Source organism: Melospiza melodia, chromosome 20, assembly GCF_035770615.1.
Source record: "Melospiza melodia melodia isolate bMelMel2 chromosome 20, bMelMel2.pri, whole genome shotgun sequence".
NCBI lineage: Eukaryota > Metazoa > Chordata > Aves > Passeriformes > Passerellidae > Melospiza > Melospiza melodia.
In genome coordinates, this window is record NC_086213.1 from 6,393,251 (window position 1) to 6,417,296 (window position 24,046).

General features: G+C 46.3%; 1 protein-coding gene across 1 annotated transcript in view; it reads right to left on the minus strand.

Annotated features, from left to right (window-relative positions):
* The window catches only part of MED13L (mediator complex subunit 13L), a 191,893-nt gene that overhangs the window by 4,503 nt on the left and 163,344 nt on the right, over positions 1-24,046 (minus strand). The window contains exons 15-28 of the mRNA XM_063173409.1: positions 23,762-23,982; positions 20,508-20,713; positions 17,317-18,263; positions 16,494-16,673; positions 14,645-14,868; positions 13,886-14,078; positions 13,030-13,477; positions 11,533-11,752; positions 9,033-9,221; positions 7,419-7,642; positions 6,830-6,972; positions 5,506-5,664; positions 4,105-4,281; positions 1,847-2,001 (exon numbers count right to left, since the gene is read on the minus strand). Of these exons, the coding sequence (XP_063029479.1) occupies positions 1,847-2,001; positions 4,105-4,281; positions 5,506-5,664; positions 6,830-6,972; positions 7,419-7,642; positions 9,033-9,221; positions 11,533-11,752; positions 13,030-13,477; positions 13,886-14,078; positions 14,645-14,868; positions 16,494-16,673; positions 17,317-18,263; positions 20,508-20,713; positions 23,762-23,982 (3,686 nt within the window). The remainder of the gene's footprint in view (positions 1-1,846; positions 2,002-4,104; positions 4,282-5,505; positions 5,665-6,829; positions 6,973-7,418; positions 7,643-9,032; positions 9,222-11,532; positions 11,753-13,029; positions 13,478-13,885; positions 14,079-14,644; positions 14,869-16,493; positions 16,674-17,316; positions 18,264-20,507; positions 20,714-23,761; positions 23,983-24,046) is intronic.

Consider the following 24,046-nt stretch of genomic DNA (forward strand, 5'->3'; position numbering starts at 1 on the left):
GGAACAGTGACTTCATTTACTAAATACTGTCCTGTGACAAATGAGCCTCCTTCAGTCAGTCAGGAATCTCAGTCAAAGTTACCCAGGCCCTGCCTTATTCCCCTGTGGTTGGGTTCTCCAGGCTTATGTTTCAGAAAGACTGTAGATTCCTAAACAGCTGGGACAGCAATTCACTTCATCCAAAAATGTCAATAGGTTAAGAAAAAAAGGCAAAGATTCCACAGCACAGAAAGCAGCTCAATTACAAATCCCTCCCTGCCAATCCCTTCCAGTGGGTCTGCACAGGAATCTAAGGCAGGAAAAAAGCCTGGAGCAGGGGCACAGGGAGCCCAGCACACGGGGCTGGTGCCCAGCCATCAATTATTGCCCTGACCCCAGGCCCACGGGGGGATGATCACACACTGCTGCTCTGCTAAAGCCAAACATTACACTGCAATTACCAGGCCTGGCTTAATGGTTAATGGGAATTACTCGGCTTCAGCTGGAAGGGGCTTGTCCAGGGCCCTGGGCTCAGGCCATGAACCTCCCAGGGCTGCTCCCAATGGATGCAGCTCCACTGAAGGCAAGCTCTGCAGAGCAGTGGGCCAGAATGGATTGCTGAGGGAACTGGGGAGGGACAAAGTGAGGAGTGTTGATTTATGGCTGCAGGGTTTGGCAGCAGAATTTAGAAGTTTTCATTTGCCCACACACCAGTCTGGAATAACTGGGACAGCAATGTGCTGTTATCAAGCCTTTGATGGGAGAGTTACACAATCCACACAAGGTGGTTGTGGACTGAGCTCACAAAATACAGGATTAGTATTTCTGTGGCTGAGGCAGGAGGCATTTCTCCCTCACTGACTGTATTAAAGCTCCACTGAGGCATCTTGGCAGAGTTTGCAAGGGAAACTTGCAAACTTCTTTCTACTTCCAGGGGTGAAACTACCACCATTTAGTCAGTTGTGTTCAGGAGTTAGAATTCTGATCTGGAGATGTCTCACTGATGTGTCAAAAATGATATAAAAGTTACCCTGTTTCTCTCCTGAAATACTCTACTATTTAGTAAAGAAGTAATATGCTACTACTTCCAAGTTAATACTTCTAGAACAAAACTTCACAGAAACTTGCAAATCACAGAACTTCGACCTAATTGTGATGGAAACCATTTTAAGAGATCAGCTCAGTCTTACGTGATTAAATGTAGGAGTGAAAGAGTTCCATCAAACCTGATCCAAGCTAAGCCAATTCAAAAAAACCCCCATGAATTACTGAAAATAATTTGCATTTTAAGTAATCACTGATGTTGGAACTGACTTTATAAAAGCCACTTCAAACAAAAATAACTCCCAAATGCTGTGTGCTCTGGGCTAAATATTCCTAAGAAAACAACATCTGCATAACCATCCAGCACCTGCGGAGTTTCCATGGGCAGAGTTTCATCACTGGGAGAATTCTCTCCCTCCTGCCTCCCCTGAAATGCATGGGAACAGGGCTGTCACAGCTTCCCTTCTCTCAAAGACTTGTCACTTCATGCCAGAGACATTCCATAGGATTTTCCAGGAGGGAATGGATGAGTACAGATTAAATCTATGCAGGGTCATCAGCTATGGCTGTGCCACACCAAAATAAAGCTGCTCTCCTACTGCTCTCACCCCCTCAATCATCAACCAACAATTAACTTGGAGGGTGCAAGCAGCCACGGCAGAGACACCTCCAGCAGTATTTAACCTTCAATTGTAAACTAAGTTTTGCTTGCTGTTGAGCTAATTATGTGTCAGGATCTAAAGGAAAAAGATTTTGTTGGAGGATTTGGGTCTTTCTTTGTATTTTATTTTAAGCGCTGCTCCCTGTGGTGCTGCAGCCTTACCCTGCTGTGATGGTAGTGAGATCCCACTCCAGTGCCAGATGGTGATCCAGGAGAAGGAACTGGGGAGGAATTTGGTGAAGAGTGAAGATTCCCTGTTATCAAAATTCTAATGTCATTGTCCATGTCATCTGGGAATGGGAGGTCAAACATGTCATCTGAAAAGGAAAAGAAAGGAAAATAATTTCCAATGTGCTATACTCTTTTCTCCAAGAAATTTTTATAATTTATTACCTTTCCCTTTAATTTATTGACTTTCCCTTTTTTCTTTTACATGCTCCCAAGATAGATGAAAGCAGAGATAAAAATTTTAATGTTTAATCCCCCTTAGAACCTTTGACTGCAACCACACAGACATAAAAGGGAGAGTTGGCAGGCAGCTATTGGGATAATGAGTTTTAGCAGTGGTCACAGAGTGAACAGAATTCCCATTGTAGCAACTCCATAAAATCCAGACTGAATTTTGTAACAGAATAACTGACACCTCTGTGCAGTTGGTCACAGAGACCCCTAAACACGAAACCCCTGAAACTTGGAATGATCACACACAGCTCCAGGTGCTGCTCCTCAGGCTCCCAGAGCTGCACACCAGCTCCAACCTCTGGGAACAGCCCTGGCAGCTCCAGGGAAACTTCCCCTGGAATCTGTGAGGACAGCAAGGCCTTCCTCACAGCAAGGGACTCGTGATTCTTTTAGCCACTGCACCAGGATGCCCCACAAAGCAGCCTTCATATCCCACTTGCACCTCAGGAGTTCCACACAGCTCGTTAGTATAATCGGCTGGATTAATTTGGTTTATGTTAATATAGGGGGAGGGCTAAAGATACAGGGAAGATATGTTTGCCTTATGCATTCCATTACTCATCATCTGCACATAGGTTACAATACTCTGAGTAAGTTATGGGAGAGAAGGATATGGCACCATCAACACAGCCAAAAATTACAGCACCACAATATGGTTTACAGGGTTTTTCTTATCCAGATTTCTCAGCAGGTGAAGAAATCCAAGTGTATGCTGCCATTTAAAGTACATTTTAGTGGGCAGACACGTACAGTGGGAGTTGTCTGAATTAACTGCATTAATTAGAATTGTAACCAAATTTATACTAAAACACAAAGCTCTAAATAGAAGTAATGCATCCTACATATAATAAACAATAAATAACAATTTCTCTTGAAAAATATTAATTTACTCAATTTAAAATGGAAAATTATGTGTGTCCTGAACTAATTTCACCTAAAACCTCAGTATTGAAACAGGCAGGTGGTTGTTTTCCTTCATCTCCCAAAGAGAACCTCTGGATTGCCGGAGCAGTGTTATAACTGAAGTTTATTAACTTGTGTCCTACAGCCTCAGTAAACAAACCAGAGCTAATATCATGCTCTGTTTGGCCCCTAGAGCAGAAATGAGCTGGCTAATGGCAGCAGGAAGCAGCTTAATCATTAAGTAGAGCAGAGTTAAGAAAATTAAATTTAACACCATTTTGGAAAAGGCCATTCTTGTACCTGACTCTAATTAACATCTGCAGCACCAACGGGCAGGTTAATGCAGGTTAATGTTTGTCATGCTTGGGAGGGATCCCAGTGCCTCCTGGGACAGGGATTGAGAGGGACAACTTCCCTTCAGAGGCCCTGGGACATTCCAGGAGGGACAGATCAAAGCCTTAAAAGCAGTAGCCTGCCTTTGTCTCTAGCCCAACTGCCCTCCTCATTAATACAGCCACTGTACATGTTTGTAGCTACTTTTGGTTTAAATTGCTTTGCACTCATTTAAAGGATCTGGAACAAAGCAGGAAAATGCTTATTTGGATATAAAGCATTAACCAGAGTCTTGCTGACTCAAACTGCAGGTTCAGTGTAAAAACACTCTGGGGGCATCAGGAAATCTCAGGTTGGGATATTTTCCCTACTCAACCACAAGTGCCTCCTTTGTGTCAGCTCTGCACACAACAGGGCACGATGTGAAGCACGATTGGAAATCAGTGGCTGGCCTGAGCAAGTTACAACAAGACAAAGCACATTCTGGTCTGTGCCAGTTGGTGCATTGGCTGGTCCTTGTCCCTTCTGGAGTAAACCAGTGTGACTACAAAATACACTCAGGGAGAGCACAGAGTCTCCCCCTGTAGCTAAACCCCTGCAGGGTTCCCTTGTTGGGGTGGTGTGGGGTCTGTGCAGAACCCCAGCTCCCCTGGGGTTCATTCCTGCCCAGCTCAGCTCTGCTGATGCCCTGGAAAGGCCCCAGGGGATCTCCCCTCACTCACCGTTGGTGGGGCTGAAGCCATCCTCGTTGGGGTAATTTGCAGGTGCCACCTGGATGGTGGCAGAGGTGGGGAACACCAGGATGTGTGTGCAGGAGGCGTCCTGGGGGGTGTTGAGCTGGGACGACTGCAGGTTCAGCGCCGTGCTGCGCCCGAACACCGAGCCCATCGTCACCGCGTCTGTGGGGACAGACATGAGGGCACAGGTGTCACTGCATCACCTCCCAAACACGTGTCCAGGGACACCTCTGCCATCCCACCCGCTCTGCAAATGCACAGACACAGCTGAAGGGCCTTATCTTCAAAGATTACATTGCTGCACAAGCTTGACATTAAGATCACCAGCCCCACCTCTCCTGTCATTCTGCTGGCCCTTAATCAAATATTTACTTGGTAAATGCGCAAGTTAAATTGATTTTTCGCACACATCTCTGTAGAATTATGAAATACACCCCACTTTGGTCAATATGAACACAAACACAAAAATAAAGCTGCACAACAATAAAATTTCTCTCTCCTCCTGCTCTATTCTTCTCAATTACCCACCTACAATTAACTTGGAAGGTGCAAATACTCAATGCAGAGACACATTCTTTGGCAGTATTTACTCAGCACCTTCAATTTTAACCTAATTTTTGCTTGCTGTTGACCTAATTATGTGTCAGGATCTAAAGGAAAAAAAAAAATCTGTTGAAGGATTTGGGTCTTTCTTTGTGTTTTACTGTGATATGAAAAAAGCCTCATTTGTCATCTGTTTTCTCACATTACAAAATCTCTGCTTTGAAAATATTCAACATGATAAGTAATTTTCAAGCTCAATTAATTCTGCTCTGTATTAGTCTTTTCTTTCTAAACTTAAAAAACCCCAGAGTGGTTTGTAAGGATATGTTAAGGATGTGTCACCACATACATTAAAAAGTACATGCTTGGGTAAAACAACAAAGGGAACCTCAGCATTAAATTTCACTTTAACTTAAGCCCATGGACTGCTGCTAGTAAGTGAACTCTCTAAATAACTTCAGCATGTGAGAAGGCAAATGGGCTTATTCTAATTCCCATTTCCACAGGCTCCTACTCATTCCCACTGCACCTCCTCCAGGCTCGAGGCTGTCTGTGACACCACTTGCAGCCCATGGGAACTGGGCTGCCTGAGCCCATGGGCTCCTCAGGGAACAGATCAGCACTTTGGCAGTGGCCTACAGTCACCTTCCCTCAGGAGACTGCTCTCCTCACATAACATCTCTCCATGGTATTTTGGGGAATTCTGCTGGCTCAACCTATTTTCTGCCACACGTAGCCATCATAGTCAAGTTCTTCACAGAAATCCCAAGATTAATGTGCCTAAGTGGGAAATGTGATAAAAGAACAGTTTTCCTGGCATTGCCAGAGTTGGCTAAAACATACCTGGCATCACCACGAATGATCCCTGTGGCTCCATGGCAACGAGGCAGGCACTGAGGATGGAGGGGGAATCTGCTGCAGAGATGCCACACATGCGGCAAACCTCCTTCAGCTGTTTGCTGATTGTCTGCAGGGAGCACTCCCCGAGCAGGATACTCCAGTCTGCAAGGGAAAACATCATGGGAGCACAGAGCTGATGCAGAGCAAGCACCCACCTGGAAACAGCAAAACTTTCCCAACACTTGGCATCTCCCTAATCCCAAACTCTCTAGGACTGACTCCCGTGCACACTGGCCCTGCAAACTGAGTGAGTTCCTGGGTCATGTTGTTATTCCATGGCAGTCTGCTGGCTTTCCTTTGTTCAATACATTTTTTTCCAAAGACCTTTATGTTTGCTTAGTGATGTTTAAGTTGAGGAACCACAGCTGAATCCTGTCCCTATTTCTGTGTCAGGATAACTTCATTCACAACTTTCTCTAACCTCTGATAAGGCCCCCAACATCCCTTGGAAGGACAGTGTGCAAATCCTGCACAACACGAGGGAGTAGCATCAGACCCAGGGCACAAGCAAGGGAAGGGTTATGGAAACCAATACAGGAATTCAGTGCCAGGGCAGGACTGCAGCCAGCTCTCCTGTAATCCATGCTGTCATGGCCCAGGAAATTCCAGTTTGGAGGATCCTGATGGTTTCTCTGCCAGGCACTTTACACTCAGATCCACTTGCTCAAGTGGGCATCACTATCAAGACAACAATGGGGACAAAGGGAGAGAAAGGGCTTCAGCAGCTCTGGTGTTGATTATAAACTCCTAAGGAGCCCTGCCTGAGAAGCCTGGATATGTGGCTTCCCATCCATGTTTGCCCTCACTCAACTCTGGCAAAATAAACAACAGTCTACCCTGTCTGTGATAGAATTTGGCACACCTTGTTTACCTTTTGAAAGATCATGGTTCTAGGACCAGAGACAGGACTTGGGAAGGTTAAGCCAAATTCACCCCATCTAAGGCCACTGTGTGATGGCAGAGTCTCAGCAAGTCTGCAGGTGATGCAAAACTAAGAGCAATGGCTGAGTCCCCACCCCTGGAAGTGTTCAAAAGCTGTGTGGATGTGGCACTTGGGGACATGGATCAGTGATGGCTCCAGCAATACTGTGGGACAGTTGGACTTGATGAGCTGAGAGGGCTTTTCCAACTTAAATAATTCTGTGGTTAGGTGATTATCACTCTCAATTTGGACAGGTTTGTCATCAGGTCAGAGCCACCCTGCCTTGTACCCTGGGTCCCTGTCCCACTGCACACCCTGGGAGTGGCAGCCCTGACAACTGCACACCTTTCAGCTCCCCGTGGCCCAGGCGGCCCAGGCGGCCGATGACGACTCTCCAGGGCAGGGATGTCATCTGGACAATGCCAATGCACCACTCCCAGAGCTTCTGCAGCCCGATCTTCCGGGCAGACAGCTTGCTCCTCCTTGACCTGCAGGGGAAGGAATTAAACACAAGAGTGAGAGGACAATCAAGGACAATATTCAGATTTCTGTTCTCTCTAATTATGTCACAGTTTACCACCTACAGAGTTCTGGGCAGTCCCTAACTTACCTATTACTATTACTAACAAGAAAAACTATGTGTCTGCTTTCAACACTGTTACTGCAGTGCCATCAAACTGCTGAGCAACACACCAGGTGTTCCTCAAGGTAAGAATTGTAAGCAAAAATATTTTAAAACAAATTGGCAAACAAGTGTAAGTCAGTCACTTTTCCCTGTGCAGATCTGAAAATCTGGAAGTGCCAACTGAAATGTTCTCACTGTAACACCAGCATGATTTCCTGAGCAGGAAAGGGGATGGAAGGGATGTGCAAGGAGCTGGTGAGGGATGACTCCGGCCATGGATCCATGGGAGAAGGCAGGGGCAGGGGGTACCTGCTGGGCAGGTCGATGTTGACAATGCAGGTCTCCAGCAGCTCCCCGTGCAGGTCGGTGCAGGACGCCAGGAGCCAGCGCTGGTCGTGGGACAGGCAGTACCCCACAAAGAGCACGTTGTATTTCTGACTGGCCTCTCCAAACGTCTCTCCCAGCTCTGTCTGCTTGTCTTTGATGGGGGCCAGGATGAAAGGAGGTGAGTACAGCTGGATTGGGCTGGGCCTCTGCAACAGAGTCAGCACAACCATCAGGGGATACATCAGAAACTACTGAACACAAGGAACACACACACACACTGGCAGCGAGTACAGAGACAGGCAAGTGTGAAACAATGAGTAAATTCAAAGCATTCCTAGTCAGGAGGGAGATTGGGAAAAGGGGGGTTATAGACAACTCACTGCTGCCAGTTAAAGCTGATGTGTTCAAACCTTATCTAAAGATTTCTTTTTATGTACAGGTAACCCAGGATATGAAAGCAGTCTTTGGACCAGTCCCTGACACAGGCAGGAGTTTAAACCCCCTCAGCTGTCAGATCCCCCTGTCCCTTAATCATCTTTAGACCCTTGGCTAGCTTTGCTCCAGTGTACCCAGATTTCTTGTTCTGAGGAGCCCAGAAGGGAGGAGGACAAGCACCTCCCTGGCTGGGCTGCAGCACCTTCCCAAGGCAGCCCAACTGCTGCTCCTTGGGTCATCCATCAAGTCCAACAGCACCTCCAGGTCATCTTCTGCAGAGCTGCTTCCCACATGGGCACCCCAAACCCATCTTTGCCTTGAAACTCCTCTCTGGAGAACACATAGGAAGGGCCTCACCAGACATTTCATAATTAAAAAACAGTCAGGGTATTTTCTTAATTCTTCAGCAAAGTTTGGAAGTCTGCAGTGCAGACTGAGAGAAAATGTATAAAAGGCAATAAACAGAGATTAATTAAATGCAATAAGTAAATGCCAATAGGTTTGGCTTTACAAGTAGGTTTTTAAACCCTCCCAAGTAGCTCTTTATGCCAAGGTAAATGTTTAAGTGTTTTGCTGGTCCATTAGATCTAAATAAAATATTCATAGTTATCTTTCAAAGAATGCAAAACATTCATAGAAAGTAGGATGGATTATTCTTCCTTTGAAATCCCTGAGATTTCAGAATCAGGGCTTTAATATTTAGTTTAAAATAGATAAAAGATAAGCCCATTGAAGAGGGGGATTTCTCCATTACCTCAGGGAATTAATATAACATCTGCAATTAGGCACAGGAACTTATTTCATATATATGCATATAGATGTGAATAGAAATAAAGGTTGGGTTTAAACTCTGGTTGGAGCACTATAGACTGAAACCACAAAATGACTCAGAATCCCAACTAACTATGTTCATTTTCTCTTCTTTCACACTTTAACCTTTTACTTTATGAGTCAAAACTAGAAGCTTAAAATGTTGCAAGTTAGCCTAATGTTTTTGTTACTATTTTCTATTCCATATTAGCTTGCCTTTTCCCTTTGCATCATCGTCTTCTATATCTTGAAAAAAAATCCCCCAACAAGTATTTTCTCTACTCTTTGATATTAGAGGAAAGTGGTTACAGTTCATTAACAGACTTTGATTTTCTTGCCACCAATACCAACCTCAGGGTTTTTGAGGGTCATCTCAATGCTGGCAGCTGGCCCAAAGCCTGTGAGGGACTTGATGTGGATCTGTGTGGGCAGGGGCCTCCTGCACTGGCAGTACACAGAGAATGCCAGAGACTTCAAGTGCTGAATGTAGAAAACCTGTTCATCCTTCATTGTCTGCAGCATGTACTGGCAAGGCACAATCTGTGGAATTCAGACACACAATAAAACAGGGCTGAGAGGCTTCCAGGAGCTGCTTATTAATATCCAACCAGATCCACAGAGTCATTAGTCACCAAACACCCAGCACACTTTGGGATGCTCCACAATTTGCATGACAGGTCCCTTGGCAGGAGTGGCTGCAGCAGACAGGGGCTGCATTCTCTGGGACAAAACTGCTTCCATCACAATGAGAGTGAATTTTAATCCATAAAACCCAAACACTTGTATTCAAACACCCTGAATTTTTTACAAGTGTTTTTCTGGGCAACATCTTCCCTTGCAGGAGGCCAGAACCACACAGTCCCTGAAGGTTGTGTTCAGGCAGGTTTGGCTGCCTGGCTCATGGTCAGGAATTGTTTGCTGTCCTTGTGGGAATTGGCTCTGTGGTGTCATCCTTACACAGGGGTGTAGAGGGCACAATTAAGATTCTGTTACAATGATTTGTGTGGTTGTTTCCCCTTTTCAATTTAGTTCCCAGTGGAAGCTCAGCAGCCTCAGCTGCTGCTCTGTTTCATTTGTTTCAGAAAGTCAAGGGAAGCAGCCCACAAGGTTTCAACCAACAAGAACCAGAGCTACAGGGAGATTTGCCTGGGAGATGAGTTTGGGGGTTAAGACCCAACTACACAACAAGAGCAGGAATGAGAAATGGCACAACACTCCTTCAGAAGGAAACAAAGCATGACAAAATCCCAGTTTTCAGATCAAACCTATTTTAAAATTAGAATTAAATCCCTGTAACCTCACTGTTTTCATCTACTGCTTTTATTGTACAAGTCCTACTTGTGGCTATTAAAGTCTTTCCTTTTACAGTGAGATTTTTGGAGCAGAAGCTGTCAATATAAAACATTTACATGTTGCCAGCACTATGAGACGCAAACCGATTCTTTTCAACAAATATTTTCAGTAGTAATAAAACTTAAGTGTCACAAAACTTTAACTACTTTATGGTTCTTGCTTGAACCTTCAGAACCTTGGCAGCACATTTTGCTTACTAAATGTGCCCGTGTGTTTTTAAAAGCCAGCTTTACCCAAGGATTTCAGGAGCTGGGCTTTCCCCCTCTGTAGAGGAGTGGTAATAAAGCTGCAAACATTTGGGTTTGATTTATTTTGAAGTAACTGCATGTTGTGTGTGCTGTGGTACAGCTGTGAGGATACAGTGCTGGAACTGGATCATGTTTCCCTTGACTTAGAGAAAATTGCTGTTTTGACTTCAACTGGCAAAATGTATTTTGGGGAACAAACAGTGAATGTGGAAACAAACAGCACTGAGAAAAAGGGTCAGTGTGCCACAGCCTCAGCTCCAATGGCAGTGCAGAGGTTACACAGTTCTTGTGTGCCAGACACTGTGGTGTCAGTGGCTGCTTTGGTTTTAGTGTCTCCAGGTCTGGATCAATCAGTTGCCTGCAGCCTAACAAGATGAAGTTGTGGATCTGATTTTCATCTCATTCTCAAGCCTAAAATATTTTGGTGACAGTTTCCCCCATCCTTTCAGGGGACAATGAGGTCAAAACTATCAAAAACAACAGTTTTCCATGGCCAGCTTGAGACACCACAAGAACTTCCCACTTTTATTTTTTTTTAAACTAATTTGAAATACCTTTAAACCAAGGTGAGCAAATATGGATAAGGTGCACAGAAATGCTTCCCACACTGTTCCTGCCTGTGGCCTCTGGGCTCCCAATCCCCCTACGTTTATTGAGGCTCAGCCTCTATGACAGGAGGCCTGGCAAAACGCAGCCAGTCTGGGCAAGAGGCCAAGAGCTGCCTCTGGCTGCACAAATTAAATTCTTCAGCAATTCCATAGTAAGTAACTGTTTTTATATGCCAAGTTACATGGTAAATTATTTTTAAGAAGCAGATAATAACAATACAATAGTTATATTATACATTAAATGTCTGGTTTCACGTACTTCTTTTGGATTAAATAGTATAAATCAAGGGAATATAAACAGCAAACAACTCAACATGCGAAGTAATCAAAGGAGCAACAGGCCAGTTTTGGCAATGGCAACTCAAGTTACAACTTAAATAATTGAAACCCCTCTCCAGGAAGCATCGAGCAGCCAGGATTGCTGGGACCACGGGACAGAGTCGATGCAGGGATACTGCGGCTGCTCTAATTAATTTCCTCATCAACACAAACACAAGAGGGTTGTTTTAATGTACAGCCTTGCACTGTCAACAAAATAATTTGTAAATGCCACCTACATTTCATGCATTATCTCTCATTTATCTCTTTCAGCACAGTGTCCATATCATGGGTGTGCTGTGACACAGAGGAAGGCAGAATTACCTGGAGAATGAAAGAATTCCTCATATTCTCAGGCAAGTTGTCCAACATTTCTGTGTAGCATCTCATGAGGCTCAGGAGCCAGAAGTTGGTGGAGGCAGACTCCTCGTCGGCAGTGTAGGTGAAGGGGTCCACCATGTAGATGACCACAGCAGGGGGGTAGGCGTTGCTGTCGGCAGCGTCCGGCTCTGTGGGGATCCCGATCCGCTCCCGCTCCGACGTGCTGGGGACAGAGCCACACGTCAGTACTGCTTGCGTTGGGGCCAGGGGGAAGGAAAGCACGAGCAATTCTGACATCCAAAAGCAAAACTAAAACCCATGAGGACAGGCATTGAGATGAGTTGTACTCACAGCAGCTCCTAACCCGAAATACCTGGGGTTAATCAGGCACTAAAGGTACTCTACAGTCTGACAGCATCTCACTGAATTAAATCAGACCACATTATACCTGAAGAATATGGAGAAGTTGACTCCTTAGCTGTGTGTCTGGGTTTTGGTGCAGTTCAGAGTTTGCTTTTGGGAGAGGTGGCAGGGGAAGAGTAGGAGTTTAGAAGTATCAAAGCAATTCATGGAGCCTGGGGTCGTGCTCAGGTCCAGGGAAGGCTCCAACGGCAACAGAACGAGCAATTGAGAATTTCTTACTTGGTAAAATGCTCCTCCCATGCCTCAGCCAGGAGAGAGAGGCTTAACATCTGTAAGTGATCAAAGCAGCTCAGCCTCTGTCAGAAGCCCCTGCAGCTGCTCAAAGGGTGTTTTGCACAGATCAGGGAACAGATGTCTCAAGGACAAGCCCAGCTACAGCAGGATGTGGGCATTTCCCTCTCTGTAATACACACCAGGACCATCAGCAATGTGCATTATTTTAAGAGTAATGAAAAACATGCAGCCTCAGGAAGTTACTTACATACAATGCTAAAAAACCTTTTCTTAATTTTTATGTGATGGATGGCTATTCATAATGAAGTCTTTAAAAAAGTTGTGCTGCCAAAATGTATTTTAAAGTAACAGGGCTACAGTTGTATCTCCTGACCTTACAGTGTGCCTGCCTGCTTGCTAAACAACACCTGCAATGCAAAAAAATTAGGAAAAAAATAAATCCATGGCTTGCATTTTGCATCTGTTAATGTTGCATGTGCGATGGAGCAAGAGGCACTCAGCTCCATGGGGTACCTGCAAGTGCCAAGCCACAGGTGGAGCACACCCCATGTGCTCCTGGTGCTGCAAGGACAGGGGAGGTGGAAGGTCCTAAGGCAGCTCCACATCCATGCAGCTCAGTCAGGCTGGGATTCTTGTGATGGAAAAGGGGAGGGTGTTTTTTCCAGCTTGCCTTTGTCAGTGACTGCTTCACACAGGAACAGGCCCTGCTCTGCTCCACCTGCTCGGCTGTGCTGCACCTGTCAGAGGGGCCTCTCCTTTGAAGGGTTTCCCTAAGGCTTAGAGGCTGTGTGAGCACAGCACAGGGGATTAGTGAGCAGCACTCCGGCCCATGTGAGCGCTTACCCCTCCTGTCCCTCTTGCTGCTGCTGTGGCAGGTTGGGGCCCGGCTCGGTGTCCGCCCCGGGGCCCGCGCTGCCCTGCGAGCGCTCGGCGGAGCCTCCGGCGGCGCTGCTGCTCTGCCCCGAGCCGGCATTGCCGCTGAAGCCCGGCGTGGAGGAGGCGCCCATCTGACTGGCGCCGGGCGTGGCAGAGGACGCTGACAGCTGCGGCACCGAGGAGCCCGAGGAGGACGCGCTGCCCGCCGGAAGGCTCGTGGTGCCCGCGCTGGGCGTGGAGCTGAAGGAGCTGCCCGTGGCAGGGGCCCCAGCGGCGGCCGAGAGACACGAGGAGGAGCTGGAGGGAGCGGGCCCCGAGCTCCCGGGAGCTGCCTGCGGCTGGCTCGGAGCCGGCGTTTGGTACTTGGGGGGCAGCAGAAGGCTGCTGTCCAGCTGCAGGGTGGCCAAGTAAGGTGCTAGAATGGCATGGAAAGAGGGATTAATGACAGTCAGATCAAAGGAACCTGCATCAGCCTGCAAATCGGATGATGTTCCCTGCACTTTTACAACATTCTAAGTGTACACAAATGCTGAGAGAATTGAATCTCTATGACCAATGTTTGCTTTGGAATCCATTTCTCAGGGTGTCAGTTCAAAGTCATATGAATCAATTGTCTTTAAAACCAGGACTGACTTTGCAGGGCTTTGTGACTTTAAGCTGGTACTGACACCTTCTGCTCTCTGGCCAAACTGTGTAAATACAAATACAAAGCCTTGTAACATCTTTTTAATTTTTAAACAGACCATAATCTGCACCTTTAGCAAACTCTCCCTGGGTTTGCAGATGCCCCTGGCAGTGCCCAGAGCCGTGGGGTGTCACTCACCGAGGTGATGGCGGCAGACCTGCGCGTAGAGCTTGAGCCTGGAATGATTGTCACAGTCCTCGGAGCCCCAGGGCTGGCTGAACCACTCGCTCACCAGCTCGTCCGTCAGCTTCTGCGCCACGCTCTTGCCCACCCGCATGATCCCGTCCCGCAGCACTTTGCAGATGGGCTTGTGCTGCCCAAGTCTGCACATCTGCCAGGGGAGGGAAGCACAAATGCCTGTAAGGAAATGCCAGCCACCCCAGGATGTTACAGAGACTGGTTTGGGGCTTAAGCCCCTCCTTCTCAACACACGGCTAGGGGCTTCCTAATAAATATCTAAAAGAAAAAAGGTTACATTTATCTCTTGGCCTGAACTGCACTCACAGCAAAACTAAGAAATCTGACATATTAGGGAGTACATGCTAAAGAAATAAATGCTTTTATCCCCAGCCTAGCAACTGTGAGAAACCAACAGCTTCTTTAATGTGCTCCTCGCTCTTTAGTCTTGGTTGGGCCATCACTGGGAAGCTGCAGCTCTATTAATGCTGCTAGGAAGAGCAGACAGCAACAAACACTCCAAAATGCCCAGAGAATCCCAGTGTCACTCAGACAGCATTTGTGGACTCTGAAAGTGCAGAAATCCCTCAAAATGAAAAAAACCAAACCCTTATTCTAATAGTTGTTATTTTAAAGCCCATAGATTTCTCCCAGTGGACATGCACTGGAACAGCAATGACACTTAAGAAGCAATAATTCAGTGCAGTCCCTCTTTCCAACCTCGTATACAGCACTCAAGTCCCTGAAGAAAGTTTTGGCTCCGTCGAGCAAGGCCTCATTTTCCGGACACACCACGATGTAGGCGACATCCCGGTGGCCCCCGTAGGGGTCCAGCAGGAGCCTCTCCCAGAAGGGCAGGGAGAAGGGAGAGATTGTCAGGAAGTCCTTGTCATAGCCCACCAGCAGCGTCGGGATCGGGAGAGGCTCAGGAGATTCCTCAGAGCCTTCAGAGGAGAAAAAACAAACAAAGAAAAAATGTTAAAATATCTGGGTTAACTGCAGTGGGTCTCTGATGGCCCAGGAAGTGGGCTCTTTTACAGGAATACTGGAAATCACTCATCCCTTGCTGTTCTGAGTGTCCTGCATGTTTATCATGGAGTAGAAATGGTTATCAAGGGTGTGCCATGCCTGATAAACCACATGCTCCCAGCCTTTCTTCTTGGAAAAGATATTTAATAAAGGAGAGGGAAGATTTATATCATACTTAAGGAATGTCATATAATCAAAGTTGTTGGCCGAAGCAGAGGGAGCTGATCCAAGCACCACTTAAACTTTCCTAGAAAGCTGCAATAAAACATCTCCCAGTGCACTCCAAGCTCATGTACTGCCCTTCCCAAGGCTTCATCTCCTGGTTTTCCTTTGTCATATCTATAACCATAGCCATGGAGTTCCTGTTCAGTCACAAGTAATAACAGGAACACACAAAATGTGACCGTACAGCTCTTCATCCACCTCCACCTGGTTGTGCAAAATTACTGAGGCTTACAGAAATTCATTCCCAGGTATATAATACTACACAAAGTTATAATTCTAAAAATTGCCTCCTGCTCTTCTCCATAGGATGTGCTCCAAGCACTGCTGTCCCCACAGAGAGGATTATTACCCTGTGTAACAGGGTGTCTCCCAGATACTGCCTCAGTAGAAGAAATATTGCTGAAAATGTCAAGCTAAAATATACCCAGTAGTTCCTGCAGAATATAATTCAACTTTATTAAAAAGTCAGCATCCAGTAAAATTCACTGACTTTCCATCAAAGGTTCTGCTCTGCACTCTATGGGAATTTTGGTGCTATTCTCTGGTAACAATTGGCAAATCCTAACTCTTCAAATTACAAATGCTGGGAAAACTATTAGAAGTGCTGCTGGTGGGGCACAACAGCTTTAGACAGGAACTGGAGTTACCCCCAGTTGTCCCAGCCCCAAGGAAAGGAGCAATATATCAAATACCAATAGGGAGCAAAGTGTGGTGGAGCTGGTAGGAAAAACCTTAAACCAGACTGCACTGGTTAAGCTGAAATAAACTGCAGGCAAGAAATATCAGTCATTATTCTGTAAACCTACACACACAAAGTCTGGTTTGTTATTTTGCATTTTACAGAAGTGCCACTAACAGCCAGAAAATACTGAAAGCTTCTCATTAAGGCTACAGGAACCTGCATGGAGAAAGCATTCCCAGCTTTTCAAGATTTGCAGAGCTCACACAGAGCTCTGTTCCCATTATGATGTGGCTGATATCAGCAGCTCCCTCTGCTCCCATTTTGTCTACACCAGGTTGCTTTGGTCTGACCTAACCCTGGTCTAACCCTGCTTTGGTCTGAGCCAGCCTCCCTTCAGGTGGGGAGCTGAGCCTCACCCACAGTTTCTGCTCCCTGTACATGTGCATCACCTGGAGGGGTAAAATCTTCACCAGGGTGTCACAAAGGCCTTTTGAGGCACTTTAAATCTCTGTGAAGAAGCCCCCACCCCACAACACCAAGCTGTATGAACAGCCCCTTCCTATCACTTCCAGGACAAAGTGCCCATTTCTAGGAAGCTGCACTCTAGCTTGGCACAGAGCCCAGTGTAGGTACCATAGGTCCCCCGTCCTGCCATCTTATGGAATTGCTGCCAGGTGAGTGGTCCCTGCACGTGCTGGATGTTCTCCCAGGTCCTTCCTGTCCTCTTCTTCTGGATGGCATCCTGGAGAAAGGGCTGCAGGGAGAGCAGCATGCGCACCACGTCCTGGGAGGAGAGCATGCTGATGTCCAGCACTGCAAGGGACAAGGAGCAGCAATCACTTCAGGGAGGGACAGCAATCCCTCAGACACAGCAACAGCTTTTGTAGATTGTTCCTTGAATTGCTCTGCACACTGCCCATGGAATTTGGACACTTCTAATTAGGTGGATAGTACTCAATGTGCCATTTCATGGCATTTTCAAAAAAACTGCTGTCACCACAGGCCTTTACACACACATTTCAGTATCACTGGTGTCCAGCTCAGGTCACAAGATGTCAGAGCTATATATCTTCAGTAGGCAAACAAGTAATATTTAATTATGTTTCCCCCCCCCTTGGTACTTTTCCCCCCTTTCCCCCCCTTATTCAAACAGAGCAATTCTTTTCTGCTGACTGTTTATACCCTTCTCCAAAATCAAGAAGGACCCCTAATTTTCCCTCCCCCCAAATACCTGAATCTGCTTCAGATTTGTGAACTTCCACAGACTCATTCCCAATTTAGGCCACAAAGTCTGAACACAACTAGATTATTGATACTTTAGATGTAATTTACAAGCTTTCAGATATCTACTTTATCTCTAGCATATTTTTAGTCCTGTCATTTCCCACATAAAGATGATGTGGGTCACAACTAAACAAATTTATAACGCATTCAAAAGGTTCAGCTGTGCATGTACCGTTGCTGTGAGGCCAGGAATGGACAGTGGCACTTCGGACAAGGGCTTCATCCACCTTGCCCCCCGTGGGGTTGTCCACGTACTGCCTGCCCTGCTCCAGGGCATTGAAACATTCCACCCAGGAGTCGTTGCTGTCAGCCTGCAGCCGGTCATAGCTCAGGTTGACACAGGGCAGCGTCTGGCGGTTGTTGGAGGCCATGTAATCCAGGCAGCTCAGCGAGGTGAAGGGCTGCGTGTGCTGGTTCTGCAGCAGCAGCAGGAGGCTCATGGGAGGCTCCTGGCTCCTCCTGCCTCCCTCTCCCATCTGCGAGATCAAGTTGCTCTGGCAGATCATCAGTCGCCTTTCTGCAGCCTGGCCGATGTCCGAGGTCTTGCCGAAAATATCCAGCTCGTCCTCGATGAAGAGCCCGGAGTTGTAGCCGAGCTTGCGGTTCATGATGGCGCTGAAGCCGCAGGTGCAGCGGTACTGATCCTCGTTGGAGGAGTCGGGGATGTAGAGCCCCACGTCGGCGCCCTTGATGTTCATGTTGCAGGCGCAGATGCAGCAGCTGTCGAAGTTCCTGTCCTTGAAGATGTTGAGCACGGAGTCGGAGAGGATGAGGGTCACGTACAGGCTGTGCGCCTCCGGGATGGGCTGCACCGTGCCCGGCTCCACCGAGTTGAGCGGCCGCGTGGTGGAGGGGGTGGAGGCGGGGGAGCCCTGGTCCGTGCTGTCGTACTTGACGGAGCCCTGGCCGCTGGCGGTGCCCCCGCCCCGGGGAGTCCTGGGCGTGCGCGGCGTGCGCGGCGTGGGCACCGAGAAGCGCGGCGTGGCCGGCGACGGCAGCACCCCCGCGCCGCTGTTGCTGGCGGGGGCCGCGCTGTTGAGCGTCACCGGCGTGCTCATCTGGGGCGTGCTCATCTGCAGGTAGTCCTGGTCCGCCAGGCTGCCCACGCTGGGCACGTTGCTGCAGGGGAGGGATGGGAACAGAGACCCGTTCTGTCAAAGCTCATTTTTAAATACATGGAGATAGTGGAACCTGAAGGGATTCGCTGAAACTGCAGTAAAGAATACTCTGGCCATAACCTTGAGCCATGGCTCTCAGCAGAACTCAGAATTCTCACCACTGTTTCTTATCATTGTGATAAAATGTATTACTTCACTCTCTTAAAGATCATTCTTATGGCTTAAAACTCAAATGGTCTTGAGAACATTTTCTAGATAAATGATCAAATTAAGATTTAGAATGTCTGCAACTTTTTTAGAGAAAAAAGAAAGAATAGTAGCTTTTATTTTAAACACTACTATCTGTAAAAAGATACAGATTAGTAGGAATGAAAGTACTTCACAGAGATAGAAGTCTATTTTAGAAATGATCACTTGAAATGGCTGTCAAAAGTCATATGTGAGGCATATCACGGACACACTCTGTATGTCCGATTCTATAAATTCAAATCCTCATTTTGGATTACACAGTCTATGGCACAGTGGGATATGTTCCATTACAAACTCTTAGTCCAGTAAAGCTAAGAATCGTATTTTTGGGTTATCCCCATTCATGACTGAGTTTTATTACTCTGTTTTTGTCATTTCCTGCCAAATTCAAGTGACCACAGAACCATTTGTACATTCCCATGAGATCTGTCTTCTATCTGCAAGGACTCATTTCAATAAACAGGTAAAAAGGAACAAATCAAAGAAAAAGATCTTACTTTTCTCTTTCCACATCACTTCTGACCTGCTTACTTTTCTTGTAATGTGTTAATTACATACAAGAACAAGGAAAGAGTGTAAGATCTCAATGAGTCTCTGGATAAGGAAGGGGGAACAGGATTTTTCCATATTTGTCCTCACAGTGTATTTTGTGTGTCATTGGAAAGAACTAGCATTTGAATACCCACATATCATTAATGACTTGAAAAAGAAAACACTGAAGACCTCTTTCCTTACAGCCACTTTATTACCTTGAACTGATGTGTGTCCAACTCAGAGCAGGAGAGGGGAAAATAATGAAGCAGGGTCTGAAGGAGTTGTGGAGCTGCAGCAGAGTGTGTGCCTCAGACTAATAAGAAAAGGTGACCTAGAAACCCTGATTGGCAATCACCACTCTGTCGGAAGCCTGCAGTAATAATCCTCACTCTAATTGGATTAGATTGAAAATGAAAGGGTTTTTTTCCCCCAACAAATACCTGAAATTAATAACCAGCTCAGGCCCGGTGCGTCAGTTACTATTATGAAAAAAACCTGAGAATTAAATTGCTCCCTAGGCACTATATCAAGGGTTTACAATTTCTTCTTTGCAATTCTTTTGAGAACACTGAAGGACCCTTTGGGGCTGCAAAAGGACTGATTTAAAGGATTTACAGACTGATTTAAAGACACACACTGCTTCCTCTAGAAGTAAAGTAGTGCAGCAGGAGACCTTTGTACTATTACTATGCTTTTTAAGAGGTTTTATTAATTTAATGGTGCAATTCTTGCTAGCTTTCAAAACCTCCAGCAATGAATTTCGTCCATAAACATTGCTAATTTCTGAGAACTGAGTGAGGAATCCAAGCTTTGAAAATGAATGTCAGTGGTTCCCTGTAGGTCACAGCACTCTCCTCTTTTGGTATCAGGAAGGGTGGGACAGGACAGGAATGGACCAACATCTGTCTGATCAGCAGCTCCCCACAGCCCCACTCAGGGACACCACAGGAGCTCAGAGGAGCTCCCATGAGAACACAGACTGAGGAGCTCTCACAGGCCCACTCAACATTCCCAGAGCCTTCAGAATGGCAAATGGAGTCACCAGGACCAGAGATCACCAGCTGGAGCTCAAAGTGACAGAAGGGAGCCTGGCTCGAGGCTGGACGTGGAAATGGGACAGCAAAGATGTGATGGGTTCAGTGCATTCATTTTGTTCCCCAACACTTGTGGTTTCAGCTGAATTACAATTATTTCCCTGTATCAGAAATTACCATTAACTCAGGCACTGCATGTTCCTGTTCTTTTAAAAGCACTGAGTGGACACACACTGTAACACCCCTGACTGCCAAAGCCAGGGTTAAATGTTCCTGCTCTCAGAACTGTTTTGATCTCAGTCAGTGACAAACCTAAAAGGTTTAAAATACATTTGCAGGCTAAAGCACTGTCAATACAAACAACCATTTTATTTACCCAGCTTTAGGCATGGGCTTGACAGTCCCATTTCCTCCAAGGCTGTACTTACTTGTAGCCATCTCTGATGAAAGTGGCTGCAGGTGGCAATGGAAGTTGTTCAATTTTTGGAGGGACAGCCCAAGAAGGCCTGAAGATGCAGGCATCTGGAATCTTCAGAGGTAGGAGGCACTGGCTGGGCAGGATCTTCAGTGGAGCAAACAGTGAAGAGCCCACGAAAGGTTGAAATGATGGAACTTTGTGCACATACGAAAAATCCTGTAACACCAAGTGACCTTGGTTACAACAATGTGGTCAGGCTGCTCTTTAGATATTTCTTAAAATTAAAATCTATTGTACTGTTTGAACCCTCTTTCCCCCAAAATGAACTATATTTATTCCTTCTACAAGGTATTCAAGAGTAGTTCCTTCAAGGAAACTCAGCTGAGGCTCCCTGTTATCCTGAGATGCTGCACAGCTTTATGGCAGGAGGTTTCACAATTGCATCAGGCTCATTTCAGACAAGCTGTGCCTGAAACATGAGTAGTGCACTATGAAAATTTCACACTACCTAACTTTTAGCACCTCATTTAGGCACTTAAAAGGTTGATCTTTGCAAGACTTCTGTACTGACAGTGAGGAGAGGCTGTCTCAGTGTGAGGAACTCTGAGGTGCCTTGAGGCAGCCTCTAAATAACCCCCACTGTGGGGGTTCACATCACTTTGGCAATAACTTTGTCAATCATTCCATGGAGTGTTAAATCCAAATATCTAAACAATCCAGCAAACACAGTATCAACTATCAATGAAGTTCAGCCCAGCTGGGCTTGCAGTGACTGTCACATTTGCTTGCAGAGAGTGATGACAAGAACTTCAGCCAGAGTTTCTAGAGCTATTCCAGCTCTTTCAGGAGAACAGAATTAGTCCTCTTGAGGCACTACTGCAAAGTAAAAATCAGCATGAAAACAGTAACAGCAGTCTCAGTATTTAACATCTCATTAGAGCTTTGCATTTTTTCCCTTGCACCTTGTCAAGCATTGAGGGATGAGGAATGTGTGGATTTCTATCTCCAGCTGCTGAATGCTCAGCACAAGGAATCTGCTTCCATGTTCTCAGGATGATCAGCAATGGGTTTAGTGCTTGTTTCCCCCACTGGTGTGTATGAGCAGGTGTGACACACACAGAAGCAAGTCAATTGTGCTGTTGGAAATGTTCTCAGGCAAAACTGAAGTATTTTAATACTCCTGTAATGGCTGTGAGGGAGATTAAAATATCTTTGGTATCAGTGACGCCCTGAAATCTGCTCCCACTCCAAAACCTTCAGCTCAACAAATTCCAAGACAGACTTTTCTTTTTCCCAGGCCCAAGTTTTCCTATTCTTGAATAAACAATTTACTGCACAAGCAGAAGAGAAAAACCAGCAAGGTCTGTGGCAAGGCAAAGTCTTACAAACTTTATTAAAAAAACTTATTTCAAACCCTTGTAGTGGCATAACAACTTGTGGATGCACCAGCTTAAGATGGGCAATGGAGACTGTCCTGGAGCACACACTGAGAAGGTGCCTCTTCCCAGTGTGCCTCCAAGTGAGAGCTCAGGGAGGGAGGGAGGAAGGAAGGAGAGATCTGGCAGTACCAAAGCAGACTTGCACCATGTCCTGATGTCCAGCTGGCTTCTGCCATCAGGAGGGACACTGGGAATTCCCTCCCACATCTGCAAAGTCCCTTTCTCCACAGAAGTGCTGGGACAAGCTCCCCAAAGCTCAGCCCTTGGCAGGGGAATGAGCTGGGAATTCTGGGGTCTGACTGGACACCCTGGACTGGCACCAAAACACGGCAGCACAACCCTGGAGTGCTGTCCCACACACTGTGCTGCTCCCTGGCAGGGACAGGGACTCCCTTCTCTCCCAGGGACAAAACTGAAAGCTCCTGTGAAGAAGTCACCCTGTGGGACTTGCCACAGCCTCCCTTGCAGTCTGCCTGAGGGATGCTATTCCTGCTGGCAGGAAAATGTCCTGGCTGGCAGCTGAGCACATCATGGACACTGAACAGAGGCATCCATCAGTACCCTCACACCAACACACAGCCACTTCTTGTCCGTGCAGCTGCAAGTGTGTCCCTGGCTCAGCAATGCAGACCCCTAAAAACCAGCCCTCAATCAATTCCAACTGGGCACAAAGGAGAGGGAAGGAGATGGTGCTGGGGACAGAGACAGCTGCTGAAATAGAAGGAAGGCTGTGGCACAGGAGGGACAAGTGGGTCTGAAGGAGAAGAATTAGGCTATACAATCAAAGGCTGGGGACAACCAAGAAACCAGAGTTAAAGTGGGCATCTCCCTTTTTATTCCCTGTGTAGAGAGCAGCTTGCTATAAAACAACATGCTGTGCATTTCCACACAAAAAGTGCATTTTTTTACTTAAAAAAAAACCCTCAGGCTGTATGCATGGAAATATGGCAACAGTACCTTCTGACAAAGGTGGCAAAAGGCAGCCCCAGAAGTTCAGTAATGCAGGACACACAGGCAGAATGATTTGTGCCCTGCTCTTACCCTGTGATGGAACAATGACACAACCAATGCATAATCAGTGCTGATGCTGGGTCCCTCCATGGGATGCTATGGAGAAATGGCCACACTGGGATGTCACAGGAACCCAGAGTCCCCAGCTACAAACAGCTCTTTACTGAGACACTACAGGACTCGAGAGAGGAGGAACTAGGTGACATTACCTGACCTGTGTTATACAGAAAGTCAGATAAGAATGGTCCCATCTGGCCTTAAAACTTGTGAAGTAACATCAGCTGAAGAAGAAACAGAGCAAGTTCAACCCCTGGGCTTTCTCAGAGAGTTTCAACCCTAACCAAAAAAGGAACATTTCAGAGAGATAAAGGCAGCCTTTCTACATGCACCACTTTATCCCACAGTGTGCCAACCTGGCAGCAGGGAGGGGGGCACAGCAAAGGTGCCACAGAGAAATTATCTAAAGAAATACATAATTTAACAGCTACTTAGCCACAAGTGTGGGGTTTTCCACACATGGACATTCTTTCTGTTAGGCACAGGGCTCATTTCACAGACAATACTGTTTGTTTCCTGAGAACACCCAGAACCACTACAAACATAAAATTACAAAATGTCTACAGTTAAAATCAGAGAAACAATTAAAAAGCTCTTCTACCACAAAAGAATATTTTTCCAGCTCCAGGCTAACAGGTTCTTTACACAGGTCCAGCTCACATTTGTTAGTTGCTACACACACTACATGGGACTTGGTTATAAAACTCAAAGTGTGCATAGAGGACTTTGTAAAAATCCCACATTTCTGGCATGTTACCTTAATTTCTTCAGGTTTAGGGCTACCTAATCCATCCTCCACCTCCATTTTAAACTCAGCCAGCTGTGTTGGAACCATGTTAACCATAGGACTCTCCATCATTCCCAAGGCAGTCACAGTCTCTGAACTTATTCCATCTTTGTAATTCATCACTGGGGAGAAGGCAGGGTGCTGTTCTAAAGAGGGTGGTGTTGGGAACATCCTTTGGAGATCTGCCACAGCTGAAGAGGATGAAATAACACAGTTAATCATTCAAATACAAATTCTCAAGGAAATTCAATAAAA